The 13,947-nt window shown below is 40.5% G+C and overlaps 1 protein-coding gene across 2 annotated transcripts; it reads right to left on the reverse strand.

Moving 5' to 3' along the window:
- Positions 1–105: 105 nt before the first annotated feature.
- Positions 106–13,046, reverse strand: NONO (non-POU domain containing octamer binding). 2 transcript variants are annotated; one of them, XM_061136797.1, is made up of 11 exons: positions 12,895–13,046; positions 7,694–7,853; positions 6,484–6,677; positions 4,936–5,237; positions 4,060–4,155; positions 3,665–3,861; positions 3,244–3,328; positions 2,710–2,812; positions 2,152–2,191; positions 1,816–1,925; positions 106–1,132 (listed from the first exon to the last, which is right to left on the reverse strand). In XM_061136797.1, the coding sequence occupies exons 2-11, from the start codon at positions 7,842–7,844 to the stop codon at positions 998–1,000; spliced, it is 1,413 nt and encodes a 470-aa protein (XP_060992780.1). In that variant the 5' UTR covers positions 7,845–7,853; positions 12,895–13,046; the 3' UTR covers positions 106–997. The 2 variants fall into 2 exon arrangements, with proteins under 2 accessions (XP_060992780.1, XP_060992781.1); XM_061136798.1 differs by having other exon boundaries at positions 7,694–7,864; positions 12,895–13,036.
- Positions 13,047–13,947: the final 901 nt, after the last annotated feature.

Raw genomic sequence — 13,947 nt, forward strand, 5'->3', positions numbered from 1 at the left:
TGATTAATATTTTAAGCAAAAGGTCATAAAGGATTATTCTTATAGCCTTGCACTCATCTGAGACAGAACTCCCCTTCCTCCCCCCTTCAAAAACAGCACAGAAAATTAAAAGGCTTAAAATGCATTTTAATAAGTTGATGTTGCATTAATTCATTTCTCAGAAAAACTTCAAAGGTATTAGGGACAAATCAAACATGGTACACCAATAAAAAATGCACAGCATAACTACCTAAGATAGGCAAAGCTAAGAGCTACTGTCTGACATTCAGCATACAGCAACCCTGTTCTCAAGATTGTACTAGGCCTATCAAGAAAAGCTGTGAATGGCAACATCATAGACACAAAAGGGCCATTTCTGGGTTGTCCTTACCCAAGAAAAAGATGGAGGCAAGTTTAACACAAGATTTTTTAAAGATATACTAAATGAAAATCTCTAAGAGAAAATGTCTTCCTTGGGACATGAAAGGGTAATATATGGGATATAACAGAACCGTATGTATGTTGTCTGTGACCTCTGTGGACATGTGCCTGAATTCCCACCTGGGAGTGAATGGAACAGTGGGGCCAAGGTCATTGGGGGATGTTCGGTTTTTGTGGTATATGTGGCAGGATCTCTGGGGTGGGGGGGGGGGGTGTAAGAACAAGAAAGCAAATAGAACAGGGTGGACAAAGAGTGGAATGATTAAGATTAATGGGGGCTCTAACTGGATCCATTTTGCTATGGCTCCCTGACCCTCACAGGCTCTCAACAATCACATGAGATTTTAGGAATGCACCACACAGAATTGATTAGTGAAAGGATATACCACATAGAACTGATTTGTTAAATATTGCCCCTCCCTTACCCTCTGCCTCCAACATACTCCCTAGAGTACTACAGGCAGGGCAGACCTAAACTATTGGGAGGAATCCCTAACACTTTTCCAGAGTAGAATTCGGCTAGTCCAAAAAGGGTCTTTCTTTTAAGGGTTTTGGGAAACTAGACACTGCAATTTTATTAGTATCGACGACGTTTGTTTGGAGCAAATTCAGCTCCAGGAGCTGCACGGTTGAATGCAGGAGGGGTTCCACCAATTGCCCCAATTCCTTCCATTGTAGCAGCTTGGCCAAAGCGTTCAGTTGTTGGTGGGGTCTTAAAGAGAAAGAGAACGATGTTATAATAGAACCTGTGCCCGAGCTTCCCACCCATCCATAGTCCCTCCCCTGGAGGCCATTTCCACTCAACATTCAAGGTTCCTGATGGCAGGGGAGACTAAGTCTATTTAGAACTATAGTGGATAACCCTAAAAAGGAAGTTGCTGACAGTTCCACCCAACCATCTTCTTTAACTTTTTATCCCGATTCCTACAGGCTAAGCAACACTACATACAAAATTCCTGGGCTGGATAAATGTTAGCCAAGTCCTTTTTCCTTAACTAGGTACATGGACAAGGGCAGGCCATCACTCTTCAGCAAACTTAACCCTATTCAAAGTAAACATTTTGACACTACAACTAAACCACCTCAGGATTGAATGAGCCATAAAGCTTTTGGACTCACATGTATTTTATATGATAACGCCTAACCTTTGTTGCCTTCCCTCCAAAAAGGAACCTATTTACCCAGGGTAGCAAAAAATGTCAGTCAAAACTACCCAGTCAGAGGATAAAATATAATTTAAGATTGGGTTTGCACAAAACTCAAAGAGCTTGAGGTTAACATTTTATAGATAACAGTGATCCTAAATACTATTTAATCTGTAGCAAAACTGTAGCAGGCCCAAGGACCATGAAGGCAAAGTCCTTCCTCCTATCACCATAAAGCTCTGCAATTTACCAATCCCAAGGTCCCATCTGGCATCATAGTGGCCGGTCCTGGAGGAGCTGGAGTACCAGCTGGCACAGGAGCAGGGGGCATGGCGCCTCTGTTGTTTATGCCCATAGCACCTAAAGCAGAGTAGTGATCAGTAAAGGAGACAGACATTGACCTTCTTTATCTATGCCAAAGGAAACAATTCAAGACTTCTGGGCTAAGACATGTTACCCTCCTGCCAAAATTTGCTTCCAGAAATGTCAAGCCCCTTAAATTTGGACTAGGTAGGAGAAGCTACATAGTTCACCAGAGATGAGACAAAAAAAAGAAATCTGTACCATTAATCTCGTAAGTCCTTACCTCCCATAGCCATCTGACCCATCCGTATCTCTTGTTCTCTCTGAAAAACAAACAAAAAAAAAACACTCAGGACAGTCCAAGACGGCACTGCATTCATTCTACCACAATCCACTAAGGACCACATACTAAAGAACACCTACAACAGCTCCTTGAACTAACTCACTGTAGTTGTACAATGAATTCAAGTTTAGAGCTACTAGGACACAAGTCAGAGTTTCCTATTAGGAACAAATTGAGATGAAAGGAGAGACACATGATTTCTTTCAGGGCTTCAACCTGTACAACAACTGCTGAGGACATCAAAAGACCAGGCAAGGCTGCTACAGGACTGAATCTATCTGATCCTGCAGTCACTGAGATTAAATAGCATACAGCAGCCCCAGCTTTTCATCCTAAATTGCCTGTGAGGCAAAAAGAGCTCCTCTTCAAACCTTACCTTTCCTTCCTATGACTGCTTCTTTCTAAAAGTGTCACAGAATGGAAAAATTGGTCATAGCCTATTGCGTTTTCTAATCCTACTGGTGAGTTTGTCGTATCATGGGCACATGAGAGATATACCGCATCAGGGAAGGTTCCCTTGAATCCTTCCTGCTGCCGTCGCATCATTTCTTCTTGTTGCCGCCGCATCTCTTCCTCACGGCGCCTGCGCTCCTCCTCCTGCCTACACAGAGTCACCAAGATATTTAAGCACAGGCATTCCAGAACTTGAACAGATTATCTATCTTAATAGGGGACTCAGCCAAGGAGATCCAAGAGCCCACTGAAAACTACCTTAGCTCTCCAGGAAACTGTTAAGTGGGCCCAGCCCTAAAACAACCCAGATGTGTCCTTTAGGGGAAAAAGTTCTTTCCCAAAGGAGCCAGCCTCCTGAGAGCAGTCACTCAGCTGCTTTCCTCTTTAGTGCAGTCCCAAGAATTCACAGAACCACGGGCAGTCAGAACATCTACCTAAAGGGAGAACTTGAGAAGCAGCCAGGAAATATTTGCCAACATATTTACAAATGCATGAGGTAGCATGGTGGTAAGAAGCAGGAGTGAGACATTACCTTTTAGAGTTATTGGAGAAAAAGGGTTAGAGGAAAAAAAAAGTTACCTGAGCTCCAGCTGCTTTCGTTTTTGCACTTCTTGATTGTGCAGCTCTTCCATCCTCCGAAGTTCTTCTTGACGCCTCATCAAATCTAGAAAAACAACAGACTGATTCAGAGTATTCTCCACCCTCCTCATATAGGCCCATTGATTTTCCACAAATAAAGATCCAGAAAGCAAAGGGGATATTTAATCCCTGAGTGGCCATCCGAGGTATCCAGATTCCAAAAATGAAGTCAAACCTATTAATTCCTTCTCCACAGAATCCAGTATCCTCTGCCACATCTCCAAGCTCATTTGCCTACCAAGATCAACAAAATATTTCAGAGAATAAAAGTTGAAGTTTAGGCCTTTCTCTACTGACTGATACAAAGAAACTCCTGAAGTTATTTTGTCCTTCTAGTTTTAAGACTTAGGTAGATACTCACCCTGCCTCATTAGCATGACCTGGTGCTCATGGCGAGCAGCCTCCATCTCCATCTCCAGCTTCTCACGAGCTTCCTTGATGTTTCGGTCCACTTGGTCCTGCTGCTGCTTTTCCATCTCAATAAGTGCCTTCCAGCGCATGGCATACTCATACTCAAAAGACCCAGGCTGTGCAAATCTGGGTGGCTGTTCTCGCTCTCTATTGACAAGATTTCTGGGTTACTAAAATTCTGTCCAAGATTCTCCCAACTAAACACTACATTCCTCCCAAGGGCCAAGACAAGGGCTGCCACTGAACACATACAGCAAAGACTTGCCTCTTTTACACAGCCCATTACAAGCTTCCTTAAGAATAAATAGGCAAACAACTAACAGGAAATCTATCAGGATCACATACTTGTGAAATTGCTGGTTCTTTATAACCAGCTTCTCTGGGAGTCCCTCTTCATCATCTAACTGGTCCATGGGCTCCACAGTCACAGGTCGAGGAAATCTGGAAGAACAACACTCAGTGTTAGTCAAATTATAACCTTCATTAGGCTTCCCTCTCTACATAAGTCAGTGGCACAATGAACTAATTAATGGTCAGCACTAAACAATTAAACATACTTCTGAAGGTGCTTTTACACCTAGTCCCAAGTAACCAAGTCCTATAAACGGAACTATGCGGAATATGGGGTTGACAGGATGGGGTCAGGGTTCAGATCTCTGAACACAGCCTTTAAGTAGGTAGAGTACTTAAGTGCAGGGCTGCCCCATTGCAGCCATCATTTGCCTGCAATGCTAGAGATGCTGCAGGGGCCACAGGCTTGAGCCCTGGGTCGGGAAGATCCCCTGGAAAGGAAACAGCAGCCCACTCCAGTATTCTTGCCTGGGAAATTACACGGACAGGGGAGCCTGGTGGGCTACGGTCTATGAGTTCACAAAAATGTCAGATACAACTGACTGAGCAAGCAAACTCAGAACTCAAGATAATGACTTGGAATAAATACTAAGAGAGAGGCTGCATGCACAAAACAATTTACAAGTTCTAAAACTTCAAAGTAAGGGGAGATTTAACACTGACTAAATGACAACTTACTGAAAATGTGTACTTTTAATCCTCATACCATTTCCATTAATTTAAGATTACACTGAAAACCCTACCAGAGAGCTGGATTGTATCTAAAGTCTTCTAAATGAACACAAGAACATGGTTCTTAGAGGCTGACTCCCCAGACCACAGAAGGAAGTAGCATTTAAGGTATGTTTCTGAAAATGACCCCTCACTCACGTGGTTAGCAGGAAGGAGCCTTCACTGCATCTGTCCAGAGCTTTCCGAGCAGCTGGCTTCCCTGAGAATTCAACAATGCCCTTTCCTGAGGGCCTGCCTCGATCATCCACAATGACTACAGCCCTCTCCACCTGGCCGAACACAGAAAAGGCTTCCTCCAGCAGTTCATTGGACACATACTGAGGAAGGTTTCGGACTGTAAGGGATGCACTATGGCAGGCAAAGCGCACACGCAGCTGCTTTCCACGGAGTGGCATGTTGTCGAGTTCTACTTTGGCAATCTCCGCTAGGGTTCGTGTTTCCTAGGAAGCAGAGAAAAGTCAGAATAACTCAACAGCTGAACAATGACCACCTACACAGCCATCAAGAGTCTAAAGTACCATAGCTCAACACCTCTGTCTCCAAAAAAAAACCCCCAAAAAACCAAAACCCCTAAAAGCCTTGGCAACAAGCATACCAAAAAAAATGGACAGAACTGGAAGAACAGATTCGTGTGTTTCAGATAATTCTTTGGTTAACCTAATTGCTCTGATGGCCTTGTAATAAATCAATTGGAAATTCTAGAGTTAATATCACTTACATGGCCATCAGTATCACAGGCTATTCTTTTAAGTGTTAAATCTGGACAATGACCAGCATAAAACCTACCCTTACAATACAGAAGTCAGAATTATTTTAGTTTTAGCTAGTTATGTACCAGAGTAATCAGAATCACTACACCCTTGAAGAAGCCTCTTTAGAACCACACACCTATCAAGGGACCCTCCCCTCCACATTCTTAAAGAGGAACCTGAACCCCAGAAAAAATGACTTGCCCGTATAGTTTTGAGTTAGTGGTAGATCTCACTAGCACATTATGTTCCTCATTTATGGAGATAGATAATGCCCAAAAAGGTTTCCCCCATGCACTTAAACACATTTCCTAAATCAAATCAGACATCTACACTTAAAAATGGTTATGATAAATGTTATATTATGTGGATTTTAGCAATTAAGATTTTTCTTTCAAAGTAGATACAAAAAAAAGATATAAAACTGTCCCCTCAAGGTTTTGAAGACTCTTAAATGAGATAATACATGCATAAGGGCTTTGGAAATAAATTATATAAATCTTGATCATTACTAAAAGTCTTTTTCCATTTTTTCAGGGAAAAATCTTAACTTATTAAAAGTATTTCCAGGGGACAGTAATGGGAAAGGTACAGAAAAAACAAGATTAACTATGACTTGATAGTTATTGATGCTGGGTAACAAGTATGTGCAGGTTCACTGTACTAGTCTCTCCACTTCTATATGCTTGAAATTTCCCAATTAAAAAAAGTTCCAAAGGGGATACTTAAGCCCCAGAGTCTTAGGCAAATAAACCTATGTTGTCTTGAAACAAAAACCTATCAAGAAAAATAAAATCTGCATTTTGTCCTGTTCTACCAACTATAAGCTTTTACAATCATCATCTGAGAATTATTTCTATTGCCTAATTTTCCATATCCATCATTTCCCAGCTTCACCACTTTTTAGAGCATGCTCTAAAAGACCACAGCTGCTTACCAAGCGGATAAAGCCAAAGCCCTTATCCTTATGAATGAAGACTTCGCCTGCCTTCCCATATTTCTCAAACAGTTTCCTCATTTCCTCCTCAGTGATGTCAGGAGGAAGATTGCCCACAAAGAGCCGGCTACGCTGGGTGAAGGTCTTCTCTCCTGGTTTCCTAAAATTCTTCAGGTCAATAGTCAAGCCTTCATCTGAGAGAAGAAACATAGTCACTTAAAAGATTGGGGAGAGATTTACAGTCATATCCTCAAAGAGTTACAACTGCTCCTAGATAAGAAATGTAATTGCTGTAGAGAAGTCAACACCATTTCCCAATGAAATCTATCCACTAACCACTTATCACTTAGAATGTGAAAGCAGTATGCAGAGATCTGGGGGTGGAGGGAAGGAGGGAGGACTTCTCAACAGCTCTACTATGGTCCAGGAGCCAACCTAGACTAACTCAGAGACAGAAAGACAATACAAGAGCTACTGTCAAAGAGAAAACCAAGCAAGTCAAGGAGCTCTATGTCAGAAGTGATTGGATTTTTACATTTAAAATATAATTACAAAAAAAAAAAAAAAAACACCCACCTGCCCCATTTCCCAATCCCACATCAATCTTCATAACCTTAACAGTTCTCATTCTTTCAGGCTTGGGGTAATGTAATAAAAAGAAATGAGTTAGGAAAGAGTATTCTTTGTAGGAATTTTTGGAAATAAGGAAGATGAGGTTGTTTGTACTTTTAGACGCATACAAGAGGTGCTCAAAGTTAGCTGAATGGATGAGAACATACCTTTAAAGATCTTTTACCCTGATTAAAACTAGGGAGGCAGAGGCCCCAGGCTAAAAGTATAATACTCAGTATCAGATTTCTTCTCCATTAAGTCTTAAAAATCTTCTTTATATTTTCTCTACCTACTAGTCATACAATGATTACCATAGTAAGAACCAAGCTCTCAGGTAAAACATGCAGTCATCTGTTTAGCAAAACGATGTGCCAATGCAGCGAAGTAATCTGTATTCAACTGCTATCCTACATATCTGCTCCTTATTTCAGAGAATCAGCCTTTTTCTATCCTAAGTATTGAGGTAAATAGGGAAAAGAACAACAAAGGTGTGCCACAAAAGCCCATTCCTTTATAATCCCAAGAGTCTAATCTAAAAATCAAGAAACTATTCCCAAAAGAGAACCTATTTCTACTTCATTACCTAGCATGTACTTACTCTGGCTGCTGGCTTGCTGCCCATTTGCAGGCATTGGTGGAGGTGGTGGCTGCTGCTGTTGCTGCTGGTGGTGCTGCTGATGGTGATGTTGATGATGCTTCCTTGGAGTGTGGTTTTGTTTCTCCAAGTTAAAAGTTTTATTGCTCTGCATCTTTGTACCCTAAAAATAAACTGGAATGTCAGACACATTCAGTGCTAAGAACATACTCAGTCACTAGTTTCCTGGTGACTTACATGCCAATTAATCACCTATGGTACTATTTCAAACAGGTATGGTGAAGGAGTACAATTCAAGCATCTAAAACCACCAGCACTAGCAGTTATATTGCACACAGAAACTAGACAAGTACTAAATAAGAACAGCTTGCAATAGAATGACTTGAGGAACCTTCCAGTTCAATAACTATATGCATTGAAGTGACTTTCCCAAATCTACTCCCTAAAAAATGGCCCTATCATAATATTAAAGCACACTTTAAAAATACAATGATTGAAATAGATTCTCGTTATCTCAAGGACTAGTAAGTCTTGTTCTTCTCTGGCACCTTGCAGCCCTAGCCTACAGTTGATACTGTGGAATGAACAGCAGGAAAAGTATGAGCTGTATAGACTTAGACATACTTACATTTGAAACATGGTCCTAACACTTACTAGTAAATTACTTTTGAACCAGTTTCTTAAGTTGTTATAAAAGGAATAATAAAAACACCTACCTTTCAAGGTAGCTATGAAGATGAATAAACATGTGAAAATACTAGTTCTGTACTAGCATATATTGTTATTATTTAATCACAACAGAAAAATAAATGACTATCAAAGTAATAAAAGCATCAAATACAAACATATACAATCATAAAATCTTAAATTTTGTCATTTAAAAACCAACATAAGGAAGTTCCCTGGTTGCCTAGTGGTTAGGATTCCAAGCCACTGATGTGGCTGGGATTCAATCCGTGACTGGGGAATTGAGAGCCTGTAAGCCACAGCATGGCCAAAAAACCCATAAGATTAAAATGAAAATTCCTGGTATAATCCAGGCTGAATACAAAAGTTGAGGGTTTTAAGATGGAAATTTCCTAACAGATCAGCTGAGGACCATCTCCCTTATCCAAAGGCAGTTTTCCAGTAAATTAAAGGGCAAAAATCAATCCTGAATCTTTTACCCTAAACACAAGACCCTCCAGCCAGATTTAACTGAAAGAAAGATGCAGAAAATGATCTTTTCCCTGAAAACTGTATTATTAACATCATATGATTCCCTTAGAATAAATTATATTCCTCAGATTAAAAAAATGTGACAAAGGCTTGCTAACTGTTGATTCTGGATGAGGAATATACAAGACACTTATGTGTATAAAACTTTCTTAACACTGATATATTTTTTCTATCATATCCTACCAAAACTGAAAATATCAATGCAGTTAAGTTCTGTATAAAGTTCTTTTATAAGACAACAGGTAACATGAGGTATCAAGATGTTCATATTCCTTAGCTCAGGAATTCTACTTCTAATAATTTACTCTAAGAATATAATTTTAAGATTTAAAAACTACATTCATGAAATATTCACTGTAACTGGCTTTCTGGTAACAAAATGATAAAAATGACTTTTTTTTTTTGACTAATTTTTTATATTAATTCACCAAATATTCACCAAATGCTTATTTGTTAGACACTATTCTAGGTGCCTGGGATGAATCAATGAAGTCTTACCTTCAGCAGTGATAACCTTCCAGTGAGAGAAAATACATATAATAATTAAATTATGTAATACTTAAGAGGTTTAGTGCTAGGAGAAAATAAAAGTTGAGTGGGAGGGAAAGTGGAAGGGGAAGATCTGCAATTTTAAATAGAGTTGTGAGTTTAGCTTCACTAGAAATTTGACATTCAAGCCAAAACTTGAATTCTCATTTATATAATTTCATCAGTCTTTTCTTTTTCATTAGTAAAGTACAAACTACATCTTTAACATAGAAAACTTAATAAAACAAAAACCCAAAGACTGACCACTGAAAAAGTCACTGTTGGCAATTTGATATACCCTTTCAGTCACTGATTTACATATTTGTATGTACTCTAAATGGTATACTCCATGTCACTAAATCTTCTACATTTATTAATGGACTCTGTATTCTGCTGTCAACCAAGCCCTTATAGTGCCGGGACACTTAGGTTACTTGTAATTTGTCACAATTACAAACCAATGCTCTCAGCTAAGTCTTGGGGCACTTCCATGAGCAGACATTCCTCCCCAATTTCCATTTTCATTTCTTTACCTTTAAAAACATACACTGTCATTTCAAAACTGCAACCATAAATGCACTGTTTTATATTCACCCTTTTCTCATTCCTAGTGTCAACTTAATTATAATTTTTAACGGTTACATAAAGTCCAGCTGGCTGTACACTAATTTACTAAACTACTCCGTATGAGACATTTAGGCTGTTTTCAGCTTTTTCCTATTATAATGCTGCAATAAATAATCTCCGTAGGATAAATTCTTATTAAATGCCTTTGTGACTCTTGCCACATAGTTTACAGTTTAACTATTTTAAATACTGTGAATACGTGCAGCAGTTTCAGAGCAAATTTGATACCTTAAAAAAAGAGAGAGAATTTAAAAATAACATACAAGAAATTAAAACATAAAAATAGAGCTGGGGATAAGTAGGGTGGGCATTAGCATCAGACGTTTTCCCATATGAGTCCTACATATTAAACACCCGTGTTCCTGACCCCAAAAGCCTATAGCAGAAACTTGAATTATTTTCACAGCCATTTCTCCAACTATTTCTTCTTACCTCTGGCTAGAATCCAAAGAGTCTCTCCCTTTTTTTTTAATCTCCAGCCTTTAATTTAAGAGTCAGTGGCCCCAGCCTCAATACCTTGCATCCCATTCAGGAACCCACAATGCTATATGTTAATAGAAATCCTTACAGAGATCCACTCAAAACTGAAATATTAAAAACTGTATATTTACATCCTAACCAAACCTCACCACTCCATTCAAAAAGGCCATTTTACAATTTCTTAGTAGAAATTATCTCTTTGATCATAGGGATGTTTTAAACTATTCAGAATTACTTCAACGGAAGTTATTTTTTATTTTAGAAAGTGTAATGTGGTAATTAAGATGTTAATACCAGATATTTACTGATCACTGAATGTCAGACACTGTGCTAAGACTATATTATCTCATTTAATACTCACAACTATCTTCTGAATAAGAAAACTGATGCACATTTGGTCACACAAATGTGATGAAGCATGGAGTAAAACTCAGGTCTGTTGAACTCTAAAGCTCATGTTCACTGCTATGGTACAAACTGAGTAATCGAACTCACCTTGATTTTAGACTTTAGAATTCAAAACACTTACTAAAACGTCACCTAACCTCTGAGTCTTAGTTTCCTCACCTGTAAGATGGGGGTAACATCTATCTCACAGGGCTGGTTATTTTGACCAAACCAGATAATGGACATAACAGCTACTTGTTCCTGCTGGCAATCACCATCCCTATTTCTACATATGTGGTGCTCCAGTTAGACAAATGTCATCAATTACATTTTTCCCTTGCTCTTCTGGATTCTAGCAAAAATTATTTTTACAACCAAACTGCCTACCTTTGTGTCGATTAAATGTCTCCATAATGCCAATCTTTATACTCTTTCCCTTCAGTTTATTTCCCAAGAAGGCATTCAACAGTGAACACAAAATAATACTGTATAAATCACCTAAAACAGTGCCCACAAAGTAGCAAGTATTCAGTAAGCATTTGTCCCTTTAATGTACTTCTGATGATGACCATCAATATAATTTAGAAACATGTGCAGATATCTGGGTAATAAATTCACTGCCCCTAGCCACTGGGGCCTCTGAGAAGGGAATAAATCATAAAGATCAACAGTAAGGAGTTATGTCTACTTATTTGCCCCAAAGACTAACCCTGATGGACTTTCTTGAGAGCAAATACATAATGCTATTAGAAAAACTGGGGCTATTTGCAACACAACTGCACAAATGTTGTTTAAGACCACACACTACACCACATAACTGTAACCTAAATAAAATGTCCCCTTAATTTTCAGGAAAAGGACCAACTTTTAAGTGGAAACTGTGTAGGGGAAATCTGGTAAAAATCTACCAGATGGAGATGGCTGCCTGGATGTGGACCAGCCTGAAAGCTGCAGCAGGCACTGGCAAGGCAAGGTCCTTTTCTAAAAATCTCTTAGGACCTTTCATTTAGTAACAAGGAACATAGACAAAGACACAATATAAATCTAGCCAGGACGCCCCCCCCAATTAGAGTGGCCAGATGTATCAAATAAAAACACATTACAATTAAATCTGAATTTCAGATTTTGAAAAATAAATGATTTTTAGTGTCCCATTCCACGTATACTAAAAAAATTGTTGTTTACGTAAAATTCAAATCTAACGGGGTGTCCTGTATTTTCTCTGACAACCCTACCCCTACCTCAACTTTGGAGATAACAAAGTGCCTCCCAGTCCTCTTTAACCTCGACTTCTGTTAAGAACACAAAGCGGCAGCTTACGACAATAGTTTTTCCAAATGTAAAATACCCGATAGGAAAGCCATAAAATTCATTTTCATTTTAAAAAAGTGATGTCATAAATAGATCGAGTAGACAGGCAACAGGACAAAAAAAGTCTTCAAGAACCTGCCTAGGAAAACAGCAAGGGCTGGACTAGCAGATGAACTTCCCAGCTGAGAGTTCTGACAAAGAAGCATAGCTGGGGTAGGGGAGGGGGCCCCCTTTCTCCTCCGGAACTAACGGCCTCATGAGGTCGAGAGGAGGAGCGCCCGACAAAGCGCCTCCTCCTGCAGCCGCGACTTCAGGGCTCTCGGATAATAGACCCCACACCCTCAGGCCCAGGGCGGCTCAACGACTGGGGAACTTACTGACAAGATTCAGCTTCCAAGATGTGTTGCACAAAAAAACGACAAGGGAAGGGAAACGGGAACCAGGTTAAAGCAGAAGGCGAGACCAAGGGAGAGCGATGGGCCCCCGCGGGTGGGATAAGACCGTGTGGCCGCCGAGGCAAGGCCTCAAGGGGCCGCGGAACGAACGGCCCACCTTCCTCCAAACGCAGCCTCGCCCTCATCTCTTCCTTCACCGATTGTCGCTAGAAATCCTACTCTTCTCTCGAACAAGAACTAAGTCGACCCCATACTCACCCTCTACCGACTGTTTTCTCCTCAGAGTAACGGCGACGCTACACGGCCTTTACCGTCCCGAGAAAAGAGCGCGCGACCGCCGGAAACGAGACGGCGGAGATCGGTGCCTCCCAAGGGGTACAAAGTGGCGTTCCCTATTGGTTGTCTGACATGCCAATCAACATTTATCTCCAGAGGTGGAATCGGTTTTCCACCATTTCTTCAATCTTATTGGCTACTGAATGTGAAAGACTGGAGTTCGTGTGAACGACAGATGGGGACAAAGAGCGAGGCTTTGTACCGAGTGCGCTTGCGCAAGTTGCGTCCGCTAGAGGCGGAAAAGGAAGGGGGGAGGGGGATAAACGGGTAGGGAGTGGAGGGTCGGAAGGAGAGACGTCAACTAAGTAATGGAAAGACCAAAAGACCAAGTGATGGGAGGGGCAGAGGAGAAGGGGAAAAAGGGAGAGAGAGAGAGGAAAGTGGAAAGAGAGGGAAAGAGAAGGGGAGATAATGGGCGCGTAGGCGTGCTCTGAGAATTCCTGCACTGCGCCTGTGCAAACAGCTAGAGTAACAATGTCATTGTATTCAGTGTAGTAGATCTAGCTTTTTTCTACTGAAAAAATGCCCCGCCATGTTTCTTTTTTCACACTTCCTCATTAAAACTTACACTCTGACACTTCTTACTTAATCAGATTTTCTAGTTGCTTCTCCTGCTGCCAGGTGGACTCATGCAGCCCAGCTGAAACAGTCATCACTATGGTTATGGTTAAAGAAAGAGATTGAGGAGAGGAGGGGAGATCGATACTTCAGTCTCTGCGTAATTACACAGAATTGTAACCAGCACTCTTATTTCCATGGTAACCAGGGAACCCAGCAGTCCAAACATCATTATTGTTACCGTGCTTTACAGAGAGAATCAACAGGTGTCATCATTGCCATGGATACATTTTAGGCCTCCAGATCAGACGGATTTCTGTATTCCAAAGGATGCCAATTAGGTAATCACCTTCATTTTTCAATAATGCCTAGCTAGCCCTGTGGCTAATCAAGGACTACAACTGCTCACCTGATAGG

This window comes from Dama dama, chromosome X (assembly GCF_033118175.1).
Source record: "Dama dama isolate Ldn47 chromosome X, ASM3311817v1, whole genome shotgun sequence".
NCBI lineage: Eukaryota > Metazoa > Chordata > Mammalia > Artiodactyla > Cervidae > Dama > Dama dama.

Bases quoted from the DNA above. Each gene is read 5' to 3' on its own strand.
- NONO (XM_061136797.1), bottom strand. From the start codon at position 7,844: ATGCAGAGCAATAAAACTTTTAACTTGGAGAAACAAAACCACACTCCA. The intron at 4,156-4,935 runs GTGAGTGAGGGG...TTGTTCTTCCAG, and splicing joins GGCTCCTTCCTGCTAACCAC to ATTTCCTCGACCTGTGACTG. The intron at 2,813-3,243 runs GTAACTTTTTTT...GACTCTGTGTAG, and splicing joins CGAAAGCAGCTGGAGCTCAG to GCAGGAGGAGGAGCGCAGGC.